At 46.5% G+C, this 25,875-nt stretch overlaps 4 protein-coding genes and 2 pseudogenes across 5 annotated transcripts; 3 read left to right on the forward strand and 3 right to left on the reverse strand.

Annotated features, from left to right (window-relative positions):
• Positions 1-769: 769 nt before the first annotated feature.
• Positions 770-1,248, reverse strand: LOC127779089 (zinc finger A20 and AN1 domain-containing stress-associated protein 10-like; annotated as a pseudogene).
• A 2,672-nt stretch (positions 1,249-3,920) lies between these two features.
• Positions 3,921-8,051, forward strand: LOC127780725 (wall-associated receptor kinase 5-like; annotated as a pseudogene).
• Positions 8,052-14,071: 6,020 nt separating this feature from the next.
• On the reverse strand, positions 14,072-14,622 carry LOC127778393 (zinc finger A20 and AN1 domain-containing stress-associated protein 10). The gene has a single exon (XM_052304988.1). The coding sequence runs from the start codon at positions 14,620-14,622 to the stop codon at positions 14,164-14,166; it is 459 nt and encodes a 152-aa protein (XP_052160948.1). The 3' UTR covers positions 14,072-14,163.
• Positions 14,623-15,112: 490 nt separating this feature from the next.
• LOC127780041 (2'-deoxymugineic-acid 2'-dioxygenase-like) lies at positions 15,113-17,031 on the forward strand. Of its 2 annotated transcripts, none has more exons than XM_052307001.1 (4): positions 15,113-15,387; positions 15,475-15,728; positions 15,828-16,171; positions 16,571-17,031. In XM_052307001.1, the coding sequence occupies exons 1-4, from the start codon at positions 15,184-15,186 to the stop codon at positions 16,858-16,860; spliced, it is 1,092 nt and encodes a 363-aa protein (XP_052162961.1). In that variant the 5' UTR covers positions 15,113-15,183; the 3' UTR covers positions 16,861-17,031. The 2 variants fall into 2 exon arrangements, with proteins under 2 accessions (XP_052162961.1, XP_052162962.1); XM_052307002.1 differs by having other exon boundaries at positions 15,115-15,387; positions 15,828-16,149.
• A 615-nt stretch (positions 17,032-17,646) lies between these two features.
• LOC127780040 (gibberellin 20 oxidase 3) lies at positions 17,647-20,452 on the forward strand. The gene is made up of 2 exons (XM_052307000.1): positions 17,647-18,314; positions 19,514-20,452. Exons 1-2 carry the CDS (start codon positions 17,836-17,838, stop codon positions 20,136-20,138), a joined length of 1,104 nt encoding a protein of 367 aa, XP_052162960.1. The 5' UTR covers positions 17,647-17,835; the 3' UTR covers positions 20,139-20,452.
• Positions 20,453-22,287: 1,835 nt separating this feature from the next.
• Positions 22,288-23,385, reverse strand: LOC127779302 (probable CCR4-associated factor 1 homolog 11). Its single transcript, XM_052306031.1, has 2 exons — positions 22,623-23,385; positions 22,288-22,544 (listed from the first exon to the last, which is right to left on the reverse strand). The coding sequence occupies exons 1-2, from the start codon at positions 23,383-23,385 to the stop codon at positions 22,288-22,290; spliced, it is 1,020 nt and encodes a 339-aa protein (XP_052161991.1).
• Positions 23,386-25,875: the final 2,490 nt, after the last annotated feature.

Genomic DNA, 25,875 nt, shown 5'->3' on the forward strand with positions numbered 1-25,875 from the left:
GAAACGGGGCTCCTCCAAGTTCTATCTTAGATATAAAAAATTACTTACGGGTACTACTAGTGGTACTAATACATTATCTATCTTAGATGTGAATATTACTTACTACTAGCTGGTACTTCCTCCATTTCATATTATAAGAATTTCTAGCATTGTCCACATTCATATACTTTCTCTGTATTTTAATGTATGACGCCGTTGACTTTTTAACCAATGTTTGAGCATTCGTCTTATTTAAAAAATTTATGTTATTATCATTTATTTTACCGTGACTTGATTTATCATCGAATGTTCTTTAAGCATGATATAAATATTTTTATATTTACACAAAAATTTTGAATAAGACGAATGATCAAACGTTGGTTAAAAAGTCGACGGCATCATACATTAAAATACGGAGGGAGTATATGTTAATGAATTTAGACATATATGTGTGCCTAGATTCATTAACATCAATATAAATATGGACAATGCTAGAAAGTCTTATAATCTGAAACGGAGGTAGTACATTATAATGCACTTGTGATGTAGGAGTAGTAGATTTAGTGATATAAACATACATTCTGAAAGAAATATTTCAAGGTCCGTGAAGAAAAATTTTCATGCTGAGACCAAGTAGGCTCGTTGAGCCCCACAAGCAATTCAATTACTACCAGGAACGACTCACTTCTGAGTTCTGATGTTACACAAAAAAAAAAAAAGTTTACACGTGTACAACATCTTGTTGATCTTGAGCGCGACACGACTCACTTCTGAGTTTGCCATGAAGCCTTCAGATCTTGTTGATCTTTGGCGCGACGACGAGCGGGTTCTGGCGTGCGATGACCTCGCGGCCGGCCGCCTTGTAGTCGAACGCGCACGCGTGCGCGCCGGCGTGGCGGTGCGCGCCGCAGAACATGCCGCCGCACCGGCACGGGAAGCCCAGCAGACCCACCTTCTTCCGGCACGCCTCGCACCGGTTCTTCGCCTTCGTCGCCGTCGCCGGCGGCGCCATCACCGTCGTCCCCTCGCCTCCGACGCCGGAGTTGTCCTTGATCACGAGCGCCGAGAGGTCGGCGACGACCTTGTCCACCACTTTGTCGCCGTTCCCGGTGGCGGTGCCGATGAGATGTGATGTCGCGGCTGCGGCTGCTGCTCCTTGTAGCACTTGGAGCAGAGCCCGTCGGTGGCCGCGCTGCCGAAGAACCCGCAGCCGGCGGCGCACATCGCCGCGCCACCGCCGTCCCCCGCCTGCATCTTGCTCCCCGCCATTGCTACCTCCCTAACTCGCTGGATCAATCAACCTCGATCGCGCTAAAACACTCACGTTCTTGCCGATGAATCGTCGTGAGAGTCGCTCAACACCGCTGGATTCTCGTGCTTTGCCTTGCATCGGGTGTTCGGGTCGCCTTATATCGCAGCCAAGGCATGGCATTTCTCCACTGAACTCGAATTCGGAGCACGAGTCCGAATCGGATCGCTATCTGCGGTGCCCGCTTGCAGTCAGGGCACGAATCGGGTTGCTTCGTGGGCCCTGCTCTAAGTGGGCCGAGGAGCTCGAAATGGGCCGTTGACCAAATGGGAAAAGTCCGACCGGCCCTGCCATGTCGGACCGGTTAGTCACAGCCAAATCGGTATCGTTTTCTACGGCGCGTGTCACGTCTTCGTTCGAGTGAGCCAAGAAACCGATAAGCCGACAAGCTGGAGTGAACCGAGGGAGAGTTTATGCTTTTATAAGAGTGTGTTTAGATGGTGGAGAAGTTGGGAAGTTGGAAGAAAGTTAGTAGTTTGGAGAAAAAGTTGGTAGTTTATGTGTGTAGGAAAGTTTTCGATGTGATGTGATGTGATGTAATGGAAAGTTGGGATTTTGAGTGAAACTAAACGCGGCCTAAGTTTTAGCGTGCTTGTTTCGTTTCTCACTCGCTCTGATCTCTCGGTTGATCGATCTCGTCGGCCATAGAGAAGCTACCTTCCTCCTCCGATCCGGCGCTGCCGCCGTGGCGTCGCAAGGCCAGCTCCTAGACTGCTTCATGTTCCCGGCCGATCGGCGCCCACCGGTAGGGCTATAAGTGGATCAGCCGCGAACCAACTTATAGGTCAAAATAAACGGGTTTGTGGCTTATTTTAGTATATAAGTGGGTTTTGCGGGTTGGTCACTTACACCCCTACCCACCAGCCTGCACCATGGCGGTGTCGCTCCCCGTCATCGACCTCTCCGGCCCCTGCAACGCCGGCAAAGAGCTCGAAACGATAAAAGAGCATTGAAAGAAATTTCTGCATTATTTACAACTTGGAACACGACAATGGCGTACAAGGCCGCAGGCAGTAGGCTACTGGCAAGAAACGGTCAATCCATCCAGAGCAAACATTGGTTGAATTGCCATGCTATATCTTTCTGAACATATATTGGCATCCATTGGCCGTGTACATCTACTACGTTAGATGTAGAGGCCAGGTTCCAATAGTACTATACATCTTGTGGGTGTGGCAAAGTCAGGGTTCGAAATTCCCCCACGAAATTATTTTGGCCAAATTTTTTTTTGTCTTTTTTTGTGAATTTGACAAAAAAAATTCAAATTTAAACATTTTTATTCAAATATTTAAATTATTTCTGACCAAAATAATCAAAATTTCTAAAATTTTGGTCATATTGGTACCCTTAATACAAACACCGAAAATGATAATTTGAACCTGGGCGAAACCAGTCACGATTTCAAGCCGAGTAACCAAAGGGTTTATCCATACTGCCAAGTAACCAAAGGGTTTATCCATACTGCTGACAACTTTCATGCTTCTCAGTGATCTACTACTCCTTCCATCCCCATAATATAAGGCATGATCAAATTTGACATAATCTTCAAAACTAATTTTTGATTCATATACTCTATGATTTGTAGCAATAAAACTATAACCATCTCAAAGTAAATTGAAATATCAATTCAATGATATTATTTTAGCAAATAAAATTTAAATGCTAATTGTTGGTCAAGTGTTGTTAAAATTGAATTTTAAAATACATGCATGCTTTATATCTTGGTAGGGGAAGTACCATGAACAATGCAGCAACGGAGCCCATATGGATGCTCAACTAGCCTCGGAGCCGTTGGATCCGATTTATCCTTTCTTAAGGATCACACAGGGATTGTCTTTTTTTTTTCAAGAAATAAATGGGCATGAGGTAAAAGTCAGTTGGCTGGAATGTACAATACAGTGCAAGTGGAACAACATGCTCAAACTCGATAACTAATGACTTGCGAAATAGTACAAGTGCAAGGTTTATAATAGATCAGGTGATAGTCAACTCTAAACTTGTGCACATCATGTACTCATTAATTAAGAGGTGATATGTATAACACACTTACTCTAATACACTGTAATAAATTTTCTTTATTTGTTTACTTTTAATCTATTGGTATCTTGCCTTGATCAATTTTTAGAGTTTGTGTTGAGATTATCTTTCTTATGAGAGTTGGTATATCCTCTCTCCCTCTTCGCTTTTCCCTCATTTATCTCGTAATATAAGGTCACATGAATCTTTGCTTGCTCTAACCAAGTTGGAGTATTTGTTAAGGAAGTGCGTCCATTTCAAACCAAACTACCTCGTCAACGAAATACTCTTTCCGTTCCTAAATATAAAGGATTTTGATTGGATGTGACTTATCCTACTAGAACGAATATGCACAGGCTTTATGTCCAGATTCGTTGTACTAGAATATGTCATATCCAACCAAAATCTCTTATATTTAAGGACGGAGGGAGTACATGCAGGGCTTTATTTTTATCCAACCCCAAGTTAATGTAGCGCGTGTACAATTTAAATGTGTCCTTTTTTTCCTTTTGAAAAAGAAAACCCCCTAAACATGTCAAATGGCACACTATAATCTACTTATTTATATGTGGGAAGTTGCGGGGCATTAAGCAAGCCGAGCAACGAGTCCGCTAGCATGTCAGAAATGGCTACGATCAGTGCCCTGCGGCTCCTGCAGGCAGCTGCCTTTGCCGTCTTGCTTGTCTGCCTAGCGCCGGCAACAGCAGCGTCGGTTAGGCGGCTGCCGACGACGAGCTGCCCTGACAGGTGCGGGAACATCAGCATCCCCTACCCCTTCGGCATCGGCGCTGACTGCGCCCGCGATGAAGGCTTTCAGCTGGACACATCCACCTCGTAATCGTATACGTCCATCAACGGCAGCACTACCTACCGCTACTCGCCGGAGAAGAACCGCCTCGTCGCGCTAGGCTGCCCCAACCTCGGCTACATCGTCGACGGCTCTGACAACTACGTCAGCGGCTGCATGTCCGCGTGCCGCCGCCCGCCACCGCCGTCGTCGTCGCTGGGCAATGCAGTGCCGCGGTTGCCGGGGCGGCCGGCGAGCGGTGCTGCCAGAGCGTCATACCCCCTACCCTCAACTTCTACGTGCCGCGCATGTTCAACTTCGCGAACGGGAAGGCGGCGGTGGACGACGAGCTCCGTGGCGGCACGATGCCTTGCAGGTAGGGGTGTAAGTGGATAGTCCCGCTACCTGTATAAAAATCCGCTTGCTAGTTCCTTTCTTACATGCACTGGTGGAGAAGAAGTTTTTACTCCCGGTTCGTAACCCCTCCGTAGTCCTGGTTTTCCAACCGGGACTAAAGATCGCTATCTTTAGAACCGGGTGAAAAAACCGGGAGTAAAAATCTATTTTTAGAGGCTAGATCGGTTGCTACTTTATTCTATTCTTTTCTTCATTATTTTTAATATATTGATTCACTCTATCTCATCCCAAAATCCCAAATCAATCATCCCCGAATAGTCTCCAAATTCTCAAATCAATATATCTAAATACATCACAAAATCTTAAAAAATTTACATCACAACTTCTACAAAATTCATCACAAATACATCACATATTCACATCACACACAAATCAAATACATCACACACAAATCGTCTCAGATCCGAATCACAGATTCTCAACAAAAAAAAAGAAAAAAAAGAAAGAAGACGAACGGCCCGCCGCCTCGCCGGCCGCCGCCCGCCGTGTCCTCGGCTCCGCCGCCAGCACGCCGCCGCGCCGCCTCGCCCGGCCCCCCGCGCCCCGCCGTTGCAGAGGGAGGTGGGGAGGAGGGAGGAGGGAGAGGAGGAGAGGAAGGGAGGAGGGAGAGGAAGAGATAAGGGTGACTATGTGAGGAGATGAGTTAAAAAAGGAGAGGAGGAGATTGTATTGATCCGATCCGCGTGCAACCACCCTGCTTATGTGGACATTTTTCCCGGTTGGTGTTACCAACCGGGACTAAATTGGTAACATCAACCGGGAGTAAAGCTTATATCGATCTTTTTTCCCCGTTGGTGTTACCAATCGGGACTATAATAACCGGGACTAAAGATCAAAAAATTCCTCAGAGCTTTCAAACCGGGACTAAAGATGTTTTTAGTCCCGGTTTTTAATACAACCGGGACTATTGTGAAATCTGGTGGACCGACCAAAAATGGTTTCTCCACCAGTGATGGTAGTATAAAATTTAGAAGAAAAAGTAAACTAGAAGTGAGATAACATGTTTGCCCGTCCCGCTTGCATCCCTACTTACATGCACGTGTTCCTGGTGGAGAAAAGCTGGATTGAGACCATGTATGACGATAGGAAGGATTTCAATAGGATCGACGGCGAGTTCGAAGTCGTGCCCGTCGTGCTCGACGGGACGATCCGGAACGTCTACAACTGAAGCGCCGCCATACGCAACAAGACGAAGTACGCGTGCCGGAGCTCGCGACGTACACCAGCGACGGCCAGGGGTACCGGTGCAACTGCTCCAAGGGCTACGAGAGCAACCCCCTACCTCGACGACGGATGCACAGGTATATAAATGGGCCGGCCCTGACGGGGGGCGAGCAGTGCAACCGCTCTGGGTCCCCCGATCGTAGGGGCCCAACAGGAGGAAGCAAGCCATAGTAGTAGCGTCGTAGCGATTTCTAAACCCAACAGTCAACGTTCCCAATTCCTACGCGTACGTGAGTCACAAGATTAACGCCGCCCACCGCGCGCATTGTCACGTCCTTTGGATCGATCGCCAGTCGTCATACATCCGATCATCCAGTCCTATCCGTTCCCCACCCATGCGTTGATCAATTCACCGGTATCGCATCGGCGCATCTGCCCGCCTACCGAGTTGCCGTCGGCTGCCGCCACCAGCAGCGACTGCACGAGCCCATATCTGCAAGTCTGCAACTACTATTGCTGAACTGCATTGAAGCCTGATGATCGAGAGGAGGTGAGCAGCGGGCTGCAAGGAGCAGCAACACCATCACATTGACATCGCTAATTGGTTTATTGAATTTTCAATTTCTATTCCGTTGCCATCTGCACCTTGCTATGTTAGATTTATGTCTCTGGTTAATTGTTTAGGTAGTCTAGAGATTTGGACTTGGAGTTGGACGAAGTTGCCCTACTGTATCCGTTGCCGACTCACTTTATTGATCCTTATTTAGATGGTATATTAAGGGCCCCTTGTTTTGTTTCGCCCTAGGCCCATACAAACTTTAGTCATCTTATTAAACACAATGATTTTTAATTTATTTGACTCTCTCAATTAATTCCCATATATTTGTCTGATGATCAAATGATGAAATTTCCTTGCAATCGAATGGAAGATATCAACGAGTGCTTACACCCGAAAGAATACGGATGCTATGGAAACTGCATGAACACACCAGGAGGCTACACTTGCGTGTGCCCTCCTGGGACTAGTGGAAATCCGACCGAAATGAATGGTTGCCGCTCAAAGGACAAGTTCACCTTTGTTGTCAAAGTAGTTACAGCTTACAGGTAATTAATTAACTGGTCACAATGCAAAATTGCGCTCAATTTCTGAAATAGAAATCTAATTGGGGGGGGGGGTAATGGGTATGCAATGGCACCGTGTTCAGGGTCAGTGTCTTCTTGTCAGTGTTGATGTGCTTCTGGCTCTACCTTGGGCTCTAGAAAAGGAAGCTCATCAGAACGAAGTAGAAATTCTTTGAGCAGAATGGTGGAGTGATCCTGCAGCAACAGATGCATTCCGGTGGACGTGCCCGTGGGTTCAGGATATTCTCTATGGAAGAGCTCAAGAAGGCGACCAACATTTTCGCTGCCGGCCATGTTTTGGGCCGTGGTGGTCATGGTGTTGTCTACAAGGGCGTCCTTGAAGACAAGACAGTAGTGGCAATCAAGAAGTCAAAGATGATGAAGGAGGCCCAGACCAAGGAGTTTGCGAGAGAAACGTTCATCCTCTCTCAGATCAACCATCGGAATGTCGTCAAGCTCCTTGGTTGCTGCCTTGAAGTTGAAGTGCCCATGTTGGTCTATGAATTCGTCTCAAATGACACCCTCTACCACTACATCCATGGGAAGAACCCCCAAAGCTAACATACCACTTGATATTCGTCTTCAAATAGCTGCAGAGTCTGCCGAGGCGCTCTCCTACATGCACTCATCTGCTTCACCGCCAACCCTCTATGGAGATGTCAAGATGGCAAATATCCTGCTTGATGACAAGCTCAGCGCCAAAGTTTCTGATTTTGGGGCATCAAAGCTAGCACCAACTGATGAGATCGAGATCGCAACGTGGGTGCAGGGAACTTGCGAGTACTTGGACCCCGAATACCTTATGACACGCCAATTGACCGATAAGAGCGATGTATACAGTTTTGGTGTCATCGTGTTGGAGCTTCTAACTAGGAAGAAAGCATTATACTTGGACGGGCCAGAGGAAGACAGGAGCCTAGTTTCATGCTTCACCACAGCAGTGAAAGTTGGTCGTCATCAAGAGCTTCTGGACATCCAAGTAAGGAATGAGATGAGTGATGAAATGCTACAAGAGATTACTCACCTCCTAATGAGATGCATAAGCATGAATGGGGAAGAACGACTAATGATGAAAGAGGTTGCCGAGATGCTAGAGATGCTGAGGAGATACCAACATCACCCATGGGCTGGAGCTAAAGGCAATGCAGTGGAGGTTCAGAGCTTTCTCAGTAGGGAACAACAGAGTGAAATTACCAACTCGGGCAACAAGATGTCCTAGATTTGGAAGAAGGTAGCAAATATACATTTAGCTTGTAGATCATGCACTTTTACATCAATGTTTATGTAAATCAATCATGTAACATGAAAAACAAATATGTGACCATTGCGGAAAGAAAGGACATAAAGAGTTCGCAAATGAAATGTTAACATGTAAATCTTTCTTGGACAATTACCCACCAGAAAAAGTTTGTTAGATTATAACCTCATACATAACAAGTTGCTATGGAAGAACTAGAAATTCATGTGTGTAATAAGATTGCACGATAATGATATAGACCAAAGGTATGTAATTGTGTAGTGTTATAAACCAATGCAAAATCACCATCGCAAACCAAACACGGAAGAAATGTCACAGGAGATCTAAACATGATGATGACACCGAGGCACAATATTTGATAACGGAGTTCAGTCGAAGGCTACATCTCCGAGACACTGATTACGAGCGTTCTTCTCAATCCAGCATATTACAGCGTATCAGAGTTGGAACAACCCTCAATCGGACGACGCCGGCAGCCGCTCCCTCTCGCTAAGCTAAGTTGTCATGTAGTTACAATAAGTCCATCTCTCTATTTAAGAGAGAGTCTAGGGTAGAGTACGACTCTTACTCTATTCCTAACACCTATTAGAACTCCAAGTTCTAAATTTTAACCGACCACGTACACATATTCGACAAAAACTCTAACATGTAACATTAAGTGGCACATGTATATTCTTTCACAAAATAAAAAAAAGAAATTAAGTTAAAACAAACATAGTATTAAGACAATTCTCCTAACCATCTCTATGTATTTTAGATTTATTAACCACTAGAATTAACAGTTTCTAATGAGGTATTCAAATTATCTATAACTAAATGGGAAAATAGTTGTGCATTTGTGGCGCATTTTAAACATATAACTTACTCATATGTTCCAAAATATTTCTTCACGTACCTTTTGATTGGAAATATGTACAATGAACTTACTTAAGAGATGCCTAATTCAGGCCTCCCATTATGGGCCATACTGATAAACCAATAAATCTTTCAAGCAATTCCTTTTGTCCGCATCCTTGAGCATTTGATCTTGGTGTTGACTACTACTTCATATAAAGCAGCTAAAATATTTATCTCCCCCTACTAGCACTACGGCATGAAACGGATACGAAAGGCTGAAGTGTTAGCGGTGAATTCCATTTTGCACACGCCAGCTTTGGTTTGGAATAAAACATTAAGCTGAGAGGCCTCAGATTTTAAAGATGTGATATATCATCTTTAAAATATGCATTATGGACATGGCATCACATATCACAATAATAAGAGAAGATGACTGACTCCGAAAAATTTCAGTACAATTGTACTGCAGGTGAATTAGGCATGCCATGTATTGTGTACATAATCGAATCGAGTAGTTTATGAAACTCTCAAATTTAAACGATGATGGTAAACATCGATAAAATTTAGTTTTGTTAAGGACTTGACTTGAATGGGGTGGGCTGGAATTAATAGTGGCAAAGCCGAGAAACTGTGGAGTTGGTCAAGCTTAAGTACGGTGAGTTTTTTTTTTTAACAAACCGTCAAGGCGTCAAGCTGTTAATTTTATTGAATAGAAATGGAGTAAAGCTGTACATGCGCACGTGAAAAAAAAAAAACCATTTGGCCCCAAGGGCAGGCTAGAAGCTAAGCCATGGCCCCACGTGCTTCGAGTACGGTGAGTTTTTTATGTGAAAGCTTCATCGTCAACACCTACGCAGGGCCGGCCCTGGGGCTATGTGTAACACCCTGAAAATTCGACCGACAAAAAGCTAAACTCTAAAAATATGGATTTTCAAAATCTTTTTAAATTGATTGCATCACGCCGATCTTATTCGCCTATTTTTTTGGATTTGATTTCGAAGTTCATTAATCGTGAGTAAAGAATAGTTAATTAGGAATAAACCCTAAAAACAAATTGGTAAAATAAATATAATTTAAAATAAAGATTAGGTGTGGATAGAAATAAATAAAATATTATCGCGACCATATTTGGATCAATTGAATTTAAATGCGATGGGATAAGAATTAATCCTAATTAAAAATTCAAATAAATTATACAAATAAAATATGAGTAATATTAATCTAGGGTGAATTCATTAGTTGAGATAACACAAATATTGAGTAAACTTTATTTATGCAAGATTTAGAAATTATAGAATCAAATTTATATGGGAAATAAACTAAAATCGGGATAAATAGGAAAATACACTGTTCATTATGGCGTAGGTGTTCGACGTGGTCCTCTAACCTAGCCCCCTCCTCTTTCCCCTCTCTCTGTCGCCACCGTCACCACGCGCCGCCGCCCGTCGCGCCTGGCCGCCTCGCGCCCCACGCGCCCGCGCCACGCCGCCCGCCCGTCACCATCGCCGCCTGCCGCCGCGCCGACGTCGCCGAGCCGCCCCGAGCACGCGCCGACGTCGTCAATCCCGTGCCGCGCGTGCTGCCATCCCGTCGCCGCGTCGCCTCGAGCCTCGCGCAGCCGTCCCGTCGCCGCGTCGCCGTCCGTCGCCGTCAAGCCCGCGCCGCGCCGCGCCGTCCCATCGTCGCTGTCGCGCCGTGCCGTCGTGTCGCCGCCCATCGCATCCCGCCCCGAGCCGCGCGCCGCCGCTGTCGCCGTCGCCATCGACGTCCCGTCGCCGCGCGCGTCCCATCGCCGCTGCCGCGCCGCGCGCCGTCTCGTCGCCTCGCGCCGCGCGCCCCACGCCGCCGCGCCGCCGTCATTTCACCCTTCCCCTCCTTCCCCTCTCTTTCTTCCCCTCTCCCCTATAAAAACCCCGGCCCATTCCCCCTTCTCCACCCACTCCATTCCCTCCTCCTCTCCCTCTTCCCCTTCTCCACGCGCCGCCGTCGTCGTGCCGCCGCGCCGCCACCTTCGAAGCCGCCGCGCCGTGCGTCGCCGCCTTGCGCCGCCGTCGCCGTCGTCGCCGCCGACCGTCGTTGTCGGTAAGCCGCCGCCTTTTCCCCCTCGCGTCCACCGCCATCGCCGCCGGGAGGGCGAAAAGCCGAGAGAGAGGAAGGGAGGAAGAAGCCGAGAGGGAGAGATAGAAAAGAAGAGAGGAAGGAAGAAAGGAGCCGGGAGAGAAAAAAAAAGGGGGAAAAAGAAAAGAAAAAGAAAGGAAGGAAAAAGAAAAAGAAAGGGAGAAAAAAGAAAAGGGAAATAAATAGGAAATTAGAGGGAGATTAGGGAAGTTTAGAAAATTTAAAATAATTAGAATTTAATTATAGATTAATTATAGTCGTAGAATTGCAAAATTTAATATAAATTATGGATTATTCTTGGTAATTTCTATAAGAAATCAATTCGTGGTAGTAATTTAGATGTAATTAATAACTAAACAATTAGATGAATTCTTATAGATTATTATAGATTATTTTTGGGTAATCCCTATAAGTAATCGATTCACGGTAGAAATTCGGATTTAATTACTAGGGATTTTACCCGTGTATTATATTTAATCATTTAGTCATAGACTAAATTAAATCGTATAATATTTCTAGGATTTCGTCCGATATTTAGCTCGCGATAGAAATTTCTAACCTATTGTATGGATATAATGCTCGGGTAGATTAAATTAAAAAAGACTTATGACAACAAAATATTTATACCCGCAAAATAGTTTGAATCGAAATTGGGTTTGCCTTAGTTCGCGAATAGTAAAGTTAATATAAAGAAATCGACTTTCGCATTCGACTTTCATTTGGATTTATTTGGATTTTTATTTGAATTCTAACCGAATTCAAATCAATTTTCGCACGTAACTATAGAGCCCGAGGAAGTGGTGGATCCAAGTGAAGGCCAAGACCCGCAAGACTTTGAGTAAGGCAAGTCATCACTATTCTTTGAACATGTTGATCCCAATTGCGAAATTAGTTTTATTTACAAATAAAAATTGCATGCAATGATGAACATCCTACTTGTGATTATGCCATGCCTTGATTATTGTTTACCCTTAAATCCTTGTAACCATGATTTACGTATAAGTCCCTAGTCAACTATGACAAATGCTTAGAAATGCTACTCTAGATTTATGCATACTCATATTTATCAAATGCTATATGCTTGAGCAATTACCTTTGGGAAGGTAATTGAGATGCGGCATGTGGAGACATGAGCGCCACATTGCCATGATGTTGATGATATGATTTGTGAAAGGAGAAATAAAATTAAACAACTGTTTTCAACTGGGGCGGACGGAGGATTTGGGTGGTATCTGGAAAAGGCTAATACCGTCCCCGGTCAATTAAGGACCAAGCCATGAAGTTAAGCATGAAACGACCCCCGTACAACCGTACTTCTCGTATGGGTATAGACCTAGCGGATTAGATAGCCGAGCGGAGGCAGTATCCCTGCATAGATGGTTCACCCCTGAATGAGGCAGGTGCGCTACGGTGGGACAGCCGTTGAGGTAGGGCCGAGAGGCGTGCCCTACATCGGTGTCATCATCGGTAGGACTGCCATGAGTGTGTGAGAGAGAGAACTTAACTTGAACCATAATTTAATATGTGTGTGAGACTTCTCTTTCCCGGGAGCGCCAGAACTCCTCTCACTGCTAGAAACATGGACGCCTAGAGTGCATGAGGATTTAAGTTCATGGAGCGGGTACTGCCAATGCGAGGTTATCGAAAAGCTTTGCCGTGACGCGTCTCATGTGTTGGGACGAGGCTCATGTGTTGGGCAGTCGCGGAGTGCGGGTAAAGTGTACATCCACTGTAGTGTGAGTAAACCAAATCTATTCGAATAGCCGTGCTCGCGGTTATTGAGCACCGGGACATGTGTTACACTTGGCTAGACTCTAAATTCTTAACTTGTATGGGATGGGATGATGCATGATGATTTCTATGCTGATGGAGCCACTTCCTGAGAGGCGGGAAGGTGGACGTCCTCAAAAAACCATGACGACTCAATGGCAGGAAGCTATCCTTGGGATTACAATAGATGGTGGACAGAACCGTCGTTGTTTAATATGAACTCTGGTACTAAAATTTGATCAGTCTATGCTAGGTCTTAGGTTTGTGAAAAGAATTACAAAACTTGCTTTGCGCAAAAGAACCATAGCCATCTTTTGAATATCCCTGTCATATGCATTGTTGCTGTGGTGGCTTGCCGAGTACGGTTGGTACTCACCCTTGCAAATATAAACTTAATCAGAGGCCGGAGATGAAGCTTCGGAGGATCCCTATGCCTATTACCAAGAGGGTGATGAAGACGATGGCGCCCAGTAGGTCTTAGTTACGGTCGTTGCCTGTGGCAATGGTGTGCCGCTGCCTTAATTCCGCTACCTTACCTACTTCTGTTTTTGGAATGTATCCTGGACCGCTCGGTCCGATGATTTAAGACTGCGCCTGCGGGCTTATGATGTAATAATTCGTACTAGACTCTCGTATATGTGCACTTGATATTTCAGCTATGAATTGGTGTGTATCAGACTACTTGATCCAGGGAAATGGTACTGTTTACATGATTGATTCCTGTTATAAAAACGGGGGTCCACACTATGCAGCCGAGGCGATCGCCGGGGGCCCATGATGGTGGGGGGCCCTTGATAGTGGGTGGTCAACACCTAATACGAGTAGTCTAATATCTGCCTATGGTTTACCTGGAAGCAGAAACGCCCGAGAGATGAGAGGGAGATGAGAGGAGTTGCAGCGTCGTCGGCAACTCGATGGACGGCATCGTATCGCACAGTGCATAGCCGCACATGCGCACAGTTTCAATGTACAAATATATTGTTATTTTGGTCGACTTTATTTCTCGATAATTACTCGACATGTTAAATTTAATATATGGATGTATTTGTTTTCGTTTTGCAAGTAAAATTAGCGTCTATATATATCATAAAATTATATATATATATATATATATATATATATATATATAGCACAGAGGGCCCATCGCGATGAGTTCGTCTAGGGCCCTCAAAATCGTAGGAACGGCCCTGCACCTACGGAAGCACAAAAATACATTGTTGACGATTGCTCAACATTCGTCGATTGGCTGGATTGCACCACTATCAGCTACAAGTTCTATCAGGAACTACTCATTTCTGATGTCACACAAAAAGGGCAACATTTTTTTGACATGTGTACAATACAACTTTTTGACACGTGGTGGCATCTGAGTTCGCCACGAAGCCTTCAAATCTTGTTGATCTTGGGCGCGACGACGAGCGGGTTATGGCGCGCAATGGCTTCGCGGCCGGCCGCCTTGTAGTCGAACGCGCACGCGTGCGCGCCGCAGAACATGCCGCCGCACCGGCACGGGAAGCCCAGCAGACCCACCTTCTTCCGGCACGCCTCGCACCGGTTCTTCGCCTTCGTCACCGTCGCCGGCGGCGCCATCACCGTCGTCCCCTCGCCTCCGACGCCGGAGTTGTCCTTGATCACGAGCGTTGATAGGTCGGCGACGACCTTCAGCGATGTTTTGTCACTGTCCCCGGCAGCGGTGCCGATGAGATGTCGCGGCTGTGGCTGCTGCTGCTTGTAGCACTTGGAGCAGAGCCCGTCGGTGGCCGCGCTGCCGAAGAATCCACAGCCGGCGGCGCACATCGCCGCGCCGCCGCCGTTCCTCGCCTGCATCTCGTTCCCCGGCGCCATTACTTCCTCCCTCGCTGGATCAGTCAAGCCCAATCGTTAAAACCCTCGCGTTCTTGCCGATGAATCGCCGTGAAAGTTGCTCAACACCCGCTGAATTCTCGTTCTTTGCATTGTGCTCTCATCGGCTCGCCTTTTATCGCAGCCAAAGCCATGAAATTTCGCCATTTCCCCGGCAATGAACTCGAATTCGAAGCAGCGACGCGAGTGTCCGAATCGGATAGCTATCTGCGGGGCCCACTTGCAGTCACATGAGCGAATTCCGAGCACGAATCAGGTTGGCCCGTGAAGCTCTAAGATGGGCCGTTGACCAGATGGGGAAAAGTCCGACCGGCCCTGCAAATGTGGGGCCCACTGGTCACCGCCGAATCGGTGTCGTTTTGCACGGCGGGTGCCACGTCAGCGTTCGAGTGAGCCAAGAAACCGACAAGCCGACAAGCTGGAGTGATCGAGGGAGAGTTTTCTGCTTTTATAAATTCGAGCGTGTGCGGGTTTCGTTTTCTCACTCGCTTGCTTAGCTCGATTGCTTTGCTCTGATCTGGTTGATCGATCTCGTCGTCGGCGATGGAGAAGTTGCTTTCCTCCTCCGGCGCCGCCGCCGCCGTGGCGTCGCAGGGCCAGCTCCCGGACTGCTTCGTGTTCCCGGCCGACCGGCGCCCACCGGCCTCCACCGCGGCCGTGTCGCTCCCCGTCATCGACCTCTCCGGCCCCCGCGACGCCGTCCGCCGCGCCGTCCTCGACGCCGGCAAGGAGCTCGGCTTCTTCCAGGTCAGAAAACAACAGAATCCCCAAGCCTGTAGGTATACACACAGCTTCTCTCTCAATCGCTTGACATGGCGGTGCCGTGCGTGCAAGGTGGTGAACCACGGCGTGCCGCCGGAGACGATGCGGGAGATGGCGGCGGTGTGCGAGGAGTTCTTCCGGCTGCCGGCGGAGGACAAGGCGGCGTTCTACTCCGACGCGGAGGAGAACCCCAACCGCCTCTTCTCCAGCACCATCTACGAGGTCGGCGACCAGCGCTACTGGCGCGACTGCCTCCGCCTCGCCTGCGGCTTCCCCGTCGCCGACGACACCAACACCCACTGGCCCGACAAGCCCCACCATCTCCGGTGAACCAAAAACAAAAAAAAAATCCTCAACCAGCAGCATCAAATCACTCCCAAATCAGTTGCTGATTGGATTTAATTTGATCCTAATTGCGTTGCAAGGGATGTCACGGAGAAGTTCTTCGTGGCGACGAGGGGATTGGGGATCGAGCTGCTGCGACTGCTGTGCGAGGGGATGGGGCTCAGGCCGGACTACTTCGAGCGCGACCTCACCGCCGGCGATGTCATCATCAACGTCAACCACTACCCTCCATGCCCGGATCCGAGCCTGACGCTGGGCTTGCCGCCGCACTGCGACCGCAACCTCATCACCCTGCTCCTCCAGGGCGACGTCTTCGGCCTCCAGGTCTCCTACAATGGCGACTGGATCAACGTCGACCCCGTCCCCGACGCCTTCGTCGTCAACTTCGGCCACCTCCTCGAGGTCAGAATCATCCCCATCACCGGTGCGCGAGACGATCTTGATCTGATCTTGAATTTGATCGATTTATATGAGGCCCCGTTTAGTTCTCACACAAAAATTTTACACCGTGTCATATCAAACGTTTGAACACCTAGACTAAAAAATAACTAATTGCACATATTGCGACTAATTTACGAGATAAATTTTTTAACCCTAATTGCTCCATGATTTAACAATGTGGTGGTACAGTAAATATTTCATAATGACGGATTAATTAGGCTTAATAAATTTGTCTCGTGGTTTACTGACGGATTCTATAATTAGTTTTTTTATTAGTGCCCGAATACTTCATACCACACACTATATAATATCTGATATGACACGGCAAAACTTTACACCTGATCTGAACACCCTCTAAATTTATATGCTGTGTTCGATTCAGATTGCGACGAACGGAGTGCTGAAGAGCATCGAGCACAGGGCGATGACGAACTCGGCGGTGGCGAGGACGTCGGTGGCGACGTTCATGATGCCGCCGATGGACTGCCTCGTCGGACCGGCGAAGGAGCTCGTCGGAGACGGCGGCCAGCCGCAGTATCGCACCGTCACGTTCCGCGAGTTCATGCGCATCTACAAGACCGTCGGCGCGCGCCGCGACAGCGTCGAGAAGGCCTTCAAAATCTGATCCTGACAGCGGCCGCCATGGGGGAATATGTGTATCTGTTACAGTAATTTACGAAGATGAAGCTGATTATTAGCAACCGATAAGTGTTTCATCAGCAATTATATATGTTGTTGATGTACTGATTATATGTACATCGATGTAACTGTACCTGTAACACCCTCAAGAACCTTTAAAAATCTATAAATCTAAATAAAATGTTCAAATGGATTTGATGCAAATTGGCTATAAGCAAAGTTCAGAAAACGGACGATTCGGTCACTTCCTCTGACTCAACCGCTCATGTTGACCGGCCATTTTTTTAAAAGAAAAAGAATCAGATTGAATTTCAAACTTTCGGACCAAATTTCTCAGAATTTCACCGGTTTTTCAAACGGTTTTCGTGAAAACCAACAAATTTTGTGTGACTACAACCTGCCTACAACCTGTGCTCAAAACGAATTTTGTGTGACTGAAACTCTGAATGAATGGACCAACAATTTGGCCTTCATCAAGTTCAGGGCTTCAGGCTGCGATAATCAACAACATTTGGCAATTGGCATAACAGAATAGATGCCGCTTGCCTTCATTGTGGATCCGGGTGACGAACCGGATGAGATCTGCATGCCACTCATGCAGAAAGTATTCCATCAACCTAGGCACATCTGGCCATGCACGTCTCCGGCACTCATGGCCGGCCATAACAAACCACCACTAATAATTAATCAGTTCACAGAAATGTTCCAGGAGAATAGGGGTAGCCTAAGATGCATGCATTGATATTATAAACAGCTAATTAACACACACGTTGCATTTTTTTTGCATGGAATGTACAGGGGGGTGATGTGATGTTTATCCAGTAATCCATTATTAGGGACAACTAGTGACGAGATTAACCATGTCCAAATCGAGCCATCTTATCCCTGAATTTGTGCTCGATGTGGCTTAGTCATGAAAGCCAATAGCCTTTTGCGGCATCTCGATCCGTTCGCTATTTAAAGCGGGAGAAGAGAAGTGAGCAGATCGACGATATCGATTGATCAGCCATGGCAGCCGTGGTGTTCGACGCGGCGATCCTGAGCAAGCAGGAGGCGATCCCGGCGCAGTTCGTCTGGCCGGCCGACGAGGCGCCGGCGGCGGACGACGGCGTGGTGGAGGAGATCGCCATCCCCGTCGTCGACCTGGCCGCGTTCCTCGCCGGCGGCGGCATTGGGCGCGACGTGGCGGAGGCGTGCGAGCGGCACGGGTTCTTCCAGGTGGTGAACCACGGCGTCGACCCGGCGCTGCTCGCCGAGGCGTACCGCTGCTGCGACGCGTTCTACGCGCGGCCGCTCGCCGAGAAGCAGCGCGCGCGGCGCCGCCCCGGCGAGAACCACGGCTACGCGAGCAGCTTCACGGGGCGGTTCGACTGCAAGCTGCCGTGGAAGGAGACCATGTCGTTCAACTGCTCCGCCGCGCCGGGGAACGCGCGCATGGTCGCCGACTATTTCGTCGACGCCCTCGGCGAGGAATACCGCCACATGGGGTAAGTATACACACACACCTGGCTCCGAGTTCTACTTATTTCATTTTAATCTTGAAAGAGAGATTTCGTATGATTTCTTGAACTCATTGATTTTTCATACAATTTTCAAGGAATTTCGTATGATACACAAGTTCAATTCAGGTTGGATTATCTAGAATTAAAACCTCACGTTCCACACGAGGCCTTCTTAAAAAATATAATAGATCTTTCGATTTGATTACATTCTTGTCCTTTTTACTCCCTCCATTACAAAATATAATGACTTCTAACATTTAAAATTTATCTCATAATATAACAACCTTTTCACTAGCATTTTTTTCCCAACTAATTACAACGCTACACCATTTAATTCTCCCTACATACATTCATTTTTCAACCCATCACAGCAATCCCCCATTTGACGGAGGTAGTACTTTACAACTTTGACCACTCGTTTTTTAAATAAATATTTAAAAGAGATTATATTATTAAAGTATTTTACATGCTAAATACAAACAATACTGCTTACATTCATCGAAACATTTTACTTAAAAGTTTATTTTGATCAAAGATTAACACTGGTCAACAATGTCAAATAAAAATAAAAAGGAACTATTTTGCAGTATAAGAAAGCCAGGTTCAGTAATCCACATGGTATAACAGGGTAGCTTATCACTGTTTTAGTCATATTAATTATTATATTATTCAATAATTAGATTAGGGGTCCTTATTTTATTTCTGATTTGTCACTACGTATAAATAAAATAAATTAAAGTTGGGTAGTTTTGTTTGCTGCCACATACTGCCATGCTAAATATTAGACGCGCCACACTTTATTAAGCAACTGTTTGATTGAGCGTTTTAATTGAGATAAGCTACACTTTATTAAACATATTAGCAAACATGTCATCAACTTATTTTTTAGCCAAACTGTGCCACGCTTATAATTAACCAACAACAGCCACACATTTGGCATTTTGAATGTGGTAGCAGAAAGTGCACCACACGAGGCAATAGTACGTGCGTGGCACAATTATTGACACCGGAGGCATGCATGTATAAATTTGTCTATTATCAATATTCTATCCTGAGCTAACATTTTGTTCAAACCTTAATTAACACATCGACAAACTCAGTTAGCATTTGCTCAAACAAAAAACTTCCAAATTAAATTAAGATTAGTGTACACACATGTATGGACGTGTTGTGTTTACATGCAGGGAGGTGTACCAGGAGTACTGCGACGTGATGACGCGGCTGGCGCTGGACGTGACGGAGGTGCTCGCGGTGGCGCTCGGGCTCGGCCGCGGCGAGCTCCGCGGCTTCTTCGCCGACGGCGACCCGGTGATGCGGCTGAACCACTACCCGCCGTGCCGGCAGCCGCACCTGACGCTGGGCACGGGCCCGCACCGCGACCCGACGTCGCTGACGCTGCTCCACCAGGACGACGTCGGCGGCCTGCAGGTGCTCCCCGACGACGCCGCGGCGGCGGCGGGCGGGTGGCGCGCCGTGCGCCCGCGCGCCGACGCGTTCGTCGTCAACATCGGCGACACGTTCGCGGCGCTCACCAACGGGCGCCACGCCAGCTGCCTCCACCGCGCCGTGGTGAACGGCCGCGTCGCGCGCAGGTCGCTCACCTTCTTCCTCAACCCGCGCCTCGACCGCGTCGTGTCGCCGCCGCCGGCGCTCGTTGACGCCGCGCACCCGCGCGCGTTCCCGGACTTCACGTGGCGCGAGTTCCTCGAGTTCACGCAGAGGCACTACCGGTCGGACACCAACACCATGGACGCCTTCGTCGCCTGGATCAAGCAAAGGAATGGCTATGAAAGCCTCGACAAGTACTAGACAGATGGGATGAGAAGATCAGGTCATCAAGATTCAAGAGTTGATGGACGAATAAACCAGAGTTTCTACTCGATCGATCGCCATTTTCGTGTTTATTTGTTTTTAAGATATATATAGCGTGCATTGCAACATGCATGTTTTAAATAAGGGAACATGTCAGTGAATTTGGAAAAGGTTTAAATTGTATATATATTGCAATCTCTTTCGTATTGTTCGAGAAAAAATGTAACGTGGTAATCTATCACAAATTGAAAGGTATGTATGGTTCAATCTACGGAATATCACACCAAATTGAAAGGTGGTTGTGGGAAGAATAGGCTCATCACTATCGCTGCCAATTGAAAAAAAAAACAAGTTAATACATTATTTTTATATTCACTGTCAAATTTATTTTTGCGTTCTGACATATAGAAATTCCATTTTAATTTGCATATTTGTGAAGTGATATATCGCATGTTAATACATCTTCTCATTTTTTTTCATAACTATTTAAGTGGCATTCAAACAATGAGGAGACGTCTCCTCAAGAGTTTAAAATTTACTACTCTCCACCACGCATGCAAGTAAGATGATAAAAGTGCTGCAAACATTTATGGGCCTCATCTTTTCGCTTATACTTATATATATTTATCAGTCAAAATTTGAATTTTCAATCTTAAATTGGAGTTGATTTTGAGGTTTTTTCATCGAAGTTTATTTTTCAACCTTCGATTTTAGATCACTAAGAACAGCTATATAAAAATTTTATTTACAAATTATTTTTCGTTTGCAAATATGCCCTTTCGCTTATTCCGCGAATAAGCGAAACGATGGCTCCGATATACTACCTCCATTTTTTAATGTTATAACACTAGAAACGTCCTGGCATCAATCCATCCTCCGTTCACATCCTCCTCAAAAGTTCAACAATTGTAATTGTGCAAATTGAAGCAAATTACGGAGGTCACCGGTATGCTAATTGCTATGCCATTTATATTTGAAGCTAAAGGGTCAGTTACTTGAAAATTACAACATTGGATGATTTAGATGACATCACATTTATAATAAATAAAAACCTTTTTCTTTTCTATCTTTCTCCTTTCCCCGTTCCCATCCCATCCCATATCCTTGCCGTCAATCCCTCCCACCACCTTTCTCTAACCTCATGGCTCCAATAGTATTGTCACCTTTCTCCAACCCCATGGCTCCAATAGTGTTGTCATTGCCTTAAAACCTACCGTTGTTATGTCACCTCTATGGTTATCCCTTCTTTCTCTTTACCTTAACTCAGACTCCTACCCTAAACCCTAGTTCAACTTGCTATAGAGCATGTAGTAAGCATTAAATAGATGCTTGTTACCATGTAGGAGTAATAAACACTGTGAGAGGAGTAAATAGTTACTACCAGGTCACAACATTATTGATGGTAGTAAGATAACATTGTGAATCCCACCTGACTTTTTAGTCACACCTAGGTTTGTAGTAGGCTGAATGAAGGTGGATCCCATCTTATTTCCTCCTGTCTTGCATACACACACTGTGAGGTCTTTCTACGAGTTGTTTTACCTTATAACGTGCTCACCTTTATTGTTTGGTTTGAGAATAAGTATTGCTAATGCCCTTAGAGAAGAAGTTGTTGCCAACGAGGACGACCGATCACCGATTTCCGTTTTTTTACTTTATCCCAATGAGGATGGGATGTAGGATCACCGATTTTTGACTTTATCCCATAGCCAGTAAAATCGACTGATTTTTCTTTAAGTTTTCAAGCAACTAAAATGTAGCAAATCCCTTTATTTTTTTAGTGAGAAGATGTGCAAGGTAGAGGAAGTTGTATGGAGAAGTCAAGAGCTTGAACTAATTTTTATATTTTACCGGTGCCCAGAGTGAATCTGATAAATTAGATACGTTTATACGGTATTTTCATATTTTTCAAATTTTACCCCCAATTCAACGAAGTCCTAATTTCTCTGTCCTTTTCACCGTGTTTTCCACATATTCGACTTAATTTAACATTTGATCTTGAGAGACTATATGGTACTCCGTATATAAAAGATTATGAATACGGCCGTTTACTGTCCAATGCGGCTCTCAACTTTCTTTTTTTTTTCTCAAGTCAATTCATAGTAGTATAAGATCAAAAGTTTCATCCCAAATTCATAGCAAAGACCTAAGTATATTCACAGGAGGTAAAGTTTAAATATCCAAAATTAATGCCGGCGACGGCCGTGAGCGCGTCTTGGTCGTCGAAGTAGCGTTCCCTCATCCGCATGAACATCTGCGACGTCAGCAGGCTGTCGGAGCCGGCCTGGTGCGCCTCGCCGACGGCGCGCCGCACGCCGAGCTTCCCGGCGACGCGCTCCAGCCCGCCGCGCATGTCGCCGGGGCAGTGCCGCGCCATCTTGCCCACGTCGTACAGCGTCCTCCCTATCACTGCCCTCACCACGAACTCGAACGTCGCCGCGTCGCCGGGCAGCCGGTAGCCGCCGCCGCCGCCGCCGCCGCCGTAGAGCATCTTGAGCATGTAGGCGAGGTCGTAGGTGCCGCTGAACGTGACGAGCCCGGCGCGGCCGAGGCCGGCGCGCAGCCACCTGCGCAGCCGCGGGCCGAACGCCGCCGCGTCGACGCCGCCCCGCCGCGTCCGGTCGAAGTCGACGCCCTTGGAACGCAGCAGCGCGATCGACTCCGGCGCGTGCGCGTGTCGCCGGAGGTCGAACTCCCGGAAGTTGAACTCCCACACGTAGCGCGCGGCGCCGCCGGTGCCGAGGTCCGGCAGCCGGCCGCCGGCGTCGAACAGCGTCAGGCCGAGCTGGACTAGGTGGAGCTCGTCGACGTTCTTCTTGAGGAGCGCGTACTTCTGCTTGCGCGTCAGCGTGTACGCCGGCGCCGACGGCCGGTGCACCGTGCCGGGGAACTCGGTGTCGACGGCGGCGAGCCGGAAGCTCGGGAACAGCGACTCGATCAGGTTGGCCTCCTCGTCGAGGTTGTGCGCCCACACCGACCGCACCTTGACGATCTCCGGCGACCGAGCCGCCGCCGCCGCCGCCGCCGTCGTCTCGATTGTCATCGGCGCCGGCAGGGTCTTCAGCTCCCCCTCCGTCTCCAGCTCCGGCATCGTCGTGGACACCTGCTGCGACGGCGACGCCAGCGCCGCCGCGTACTTGGCCGTCCCCGGCGGTGAGTAGGAGAACAGCGACGACAGCGACGACATCGCCGGCGGCGCCCACTGCTCGCCGTAGTAACTGCCGACGTCCGGCGCCCCCGGCATGGTCAGCGTCATGCACATCTCAACACGGCGACCGCCGGAGAATCTCGCCGCCGGTGATCGCCGAGGTTACCGTTTCGTTGCGCCCGTGTATGTATCCCAAGATGAGCTGAGAACCTGACCCGATCGATCGTGTGGACGTACGGCTTGGCACGCTACATGTATATAGCTAGAGGCCAGCATGCGAGTTTGACTTGTGATCGAGTTGTACTCGTGTGACGCGTGTCAAAGTCGGTGTCGTCCGATCCGTCTTGATCAGGTGGGATACGACCAACGACGCGGGAGAAGACGTACTCACTATATACTCAGCTGGCTAGGCACCGGACGGGGGAGATGGACTGTAATCTCTCGGGTGGATGTCCACCCGTTTCTTGCACGCCATTTATATGATTAAGAAAAAATTCTAAAAAAATTATAAGAAAGGTTAATATGTAATATATCATTTCACAAACATACAAGTTCAAATTCGACTTCTATAAGTTGTAACAAAAATAACAAATTTGAGTCCAAATTTGTTATTTTTGTTACAACTTATAGAAGTCGAATTTGAACTTGCATGTTTGTAAGATGATATATTACATATTAACCTATCATGTCAATTTTTTAAAAAAATTTTTATAACCGTTTAGATGACATGCAAGAAACGGGTGGATGTCCACTCCGAGTGTTTAAAACAGTTTCCCACCGGACGGACTGTCTCCTCCGTGCCACTGCACTGTATGATGTAGGAGTACCTCCCATGGGCGGATCTACGGATCTACCCATTACATAGGAAGGGTGGACCAACCCAGTTACAATTCGTGTTGTCCCACAATTATAAGACCCCCCTACTCTCTTATAGTAGTCATGGACTATTAAAATTAGGTATAATAAGGTCTGAACGTCCAACAGATTAGTCCATCTATTCACAACGCTTGCACGCCACAACAATGATCGATGCAGTTATACGATTGAAATATAAATACGATATGTGTTGTGTTCGATTGCTCTTATCGAGCGAATATCTCCATTCTCCGCCACATCTATATTTTAAAGTTGCGTCCGCCACTATACCTCCTTCCCAAAATAATTATAATGTTAAATTATTTAGCATATATTTAGATTTGAGAATAAAGACTATAGTGCTCATTATTAAATGGTGTATAGGTAATAGTAAGAGGTAGTCGATGATAAAATATGGAGAAATTTGAATGAGAAGTGATTAATGAAACCATTAGTATTTTATTGTGACAATTAATTTAGAACAAATTTAAATCTTAGAAATGCAATTATTATAGGACAGAGATAATATTGTTGTTATAATTACGGATAAACCTGTTCTTTTTTCTAACTTTTCTAACACGTGTATCGGTAGCCAAAAAAAATTGGTACTTGGTTTAGTTCAGACATTTTTTTTATAATAGACATGTCGGTAGCCAAAAAATTTGGTACTTGTTTAATTTAGACATTCAGGGTTTTTTTTTTAATTTTCAAACACATAAAAATATCTCGTTGTTCTTCTACATCTAATGTTGGCCCATGCCGTCGAAACATCTCATCTCCTAAGTCCTAACCATTTGGATCCCACACTCCTGCTACCAAGTACCAACCCCACCCATCACCTAGCTTCCTTGATAAGCGCTCAAGCAATGTTTCACTTGATCACCTTGCCATACTGTCGATCCGCCACCTCCACGACCATGCCTCTTTGCGAAAGAAATCCCCTTCTTTGCTCTCTTTCAACCCCACTTAAACCCTAACCTAGTGTCACTGTTGCAGCCACCGCCGTGCTATTGTCGGAGAAGACATCATTGATGGAGAAGACATTCTAGGCACAAATCTTGGTGCGGATCATGCGAGAATTTCGAGCGACTCAAACCTATTAATTTTCTTCTTCATATTGTATGGTAGAGGAATACTATTTTTGACTTTTCGTATGAAATAATAGGCCAGGTTAAACATTGTAAAATTAATAGGCCAGGCCAGGTGAATAACTCCGTGCATCTTGACCCAACTAGGCATATGCTATATTTATTTTCAATTATACGGACGACGTCCAGTCCTCTAATGCACCCCTACAACGCACTCACGCACTACCAAAATTCAATTCTTTGAGCAATTTTCTAGTTTTAAATTGTAGGTGCAGTGGTGTGGTCAAATACCAAATGATAAACTATAGTAATTAAGGCAATTTCGGTGTCATTCAAGAGGGAGTGGATGACATGTGATAGCGAGAGGAAAGAGTTATTAGGTGTATGATATTATTCCCTGTCAAATTTATTTGACATTGGGAGTAGATTTGATCTATTTCCCTGTCAAATGTATTATTTTAGTTATTTTCTAGTTCTATTTACTGTAGATGTTGCCAAACAAAATGACCAACCATGAATCCATTACCAGATGGTTTTGGCACCTTTACAATGAGGGGGAAGAAGGTGACAGGTGTTTGAGACTACGAGGTTGAGTGATGTGACCATGGAAAGTCTGAAAATATCTTTTTGTTATTCTTTTCGT

The sequence above is a fragment of the Oryza glaberrima genome, chromosome 7 (assembly GCF_000147395.1).
Source record: "Oryza glaberrima chromosome 7, OglaRS2, whole genome shotgun sequence".
Lineage (NCBI taxonomy): Eukaryota > Viridiplantae > Streptophyta > Magnoliopsida > Poales > Poaceae > Oryza > Oryza glaberrima.

Coding starts and splice junctions, on each gene's coding strand:
- LOC127780040 (XM_052307000.1), top strand. CDS start 17,836: ATGGCAGCCGTGGTGTTCGACGCGGCGATCCTGAGCAAGCAGGAGGCG. Junction 18,315..19,513: donor GAGGAATACCGCCACATGGG/GTAAGTATACAC, acceptor GTTTACATGCAG/GGAGGTGTACCAGGAGTACT.
- LOC127779302 (XM_052306031.1), bottom strand. CDS start 23,385: ATGCCGGGGGCGCCGGACGTCGGCAGTTACTACGGCGAGCAGTGGGCG. Junction 22,545..22,622: donor CATGCTCAAGATGCTCTACG/GCGGCGGCGGCG, acceptor GGGCAGTGATAG/GGAGGACGCTGTACGACGTG.
- LOC127780041 (XM_052307001.1), top strand. CDS start 15,184: ATGGAGAAGTTGCTTTCCTCCTCCGGCGCCGCCGCCGCCGTGGCGTCG. Junction 15,729..15,827: donor GACAAGCCCCACCATCTCCG/GTGAACCAAAAA, acceptor TTGCGTTGCAAG/GGATGTCACGGAGAAGTTCT. Junction 16,172..16,570: donor CAGAATCATCCCCATCACCG/GTGCGCGAGACG, acceptor TGTTCGATTCAG/ATTGCGACGAACGGAGTGCT.
- LOC127778393 (XM_052304988.1), bottom strand. CDS start 14,622: ATGGCGCCGGGGAACGAGATGCAGGCGAGGAACGGCGGCGGCGCGGCG.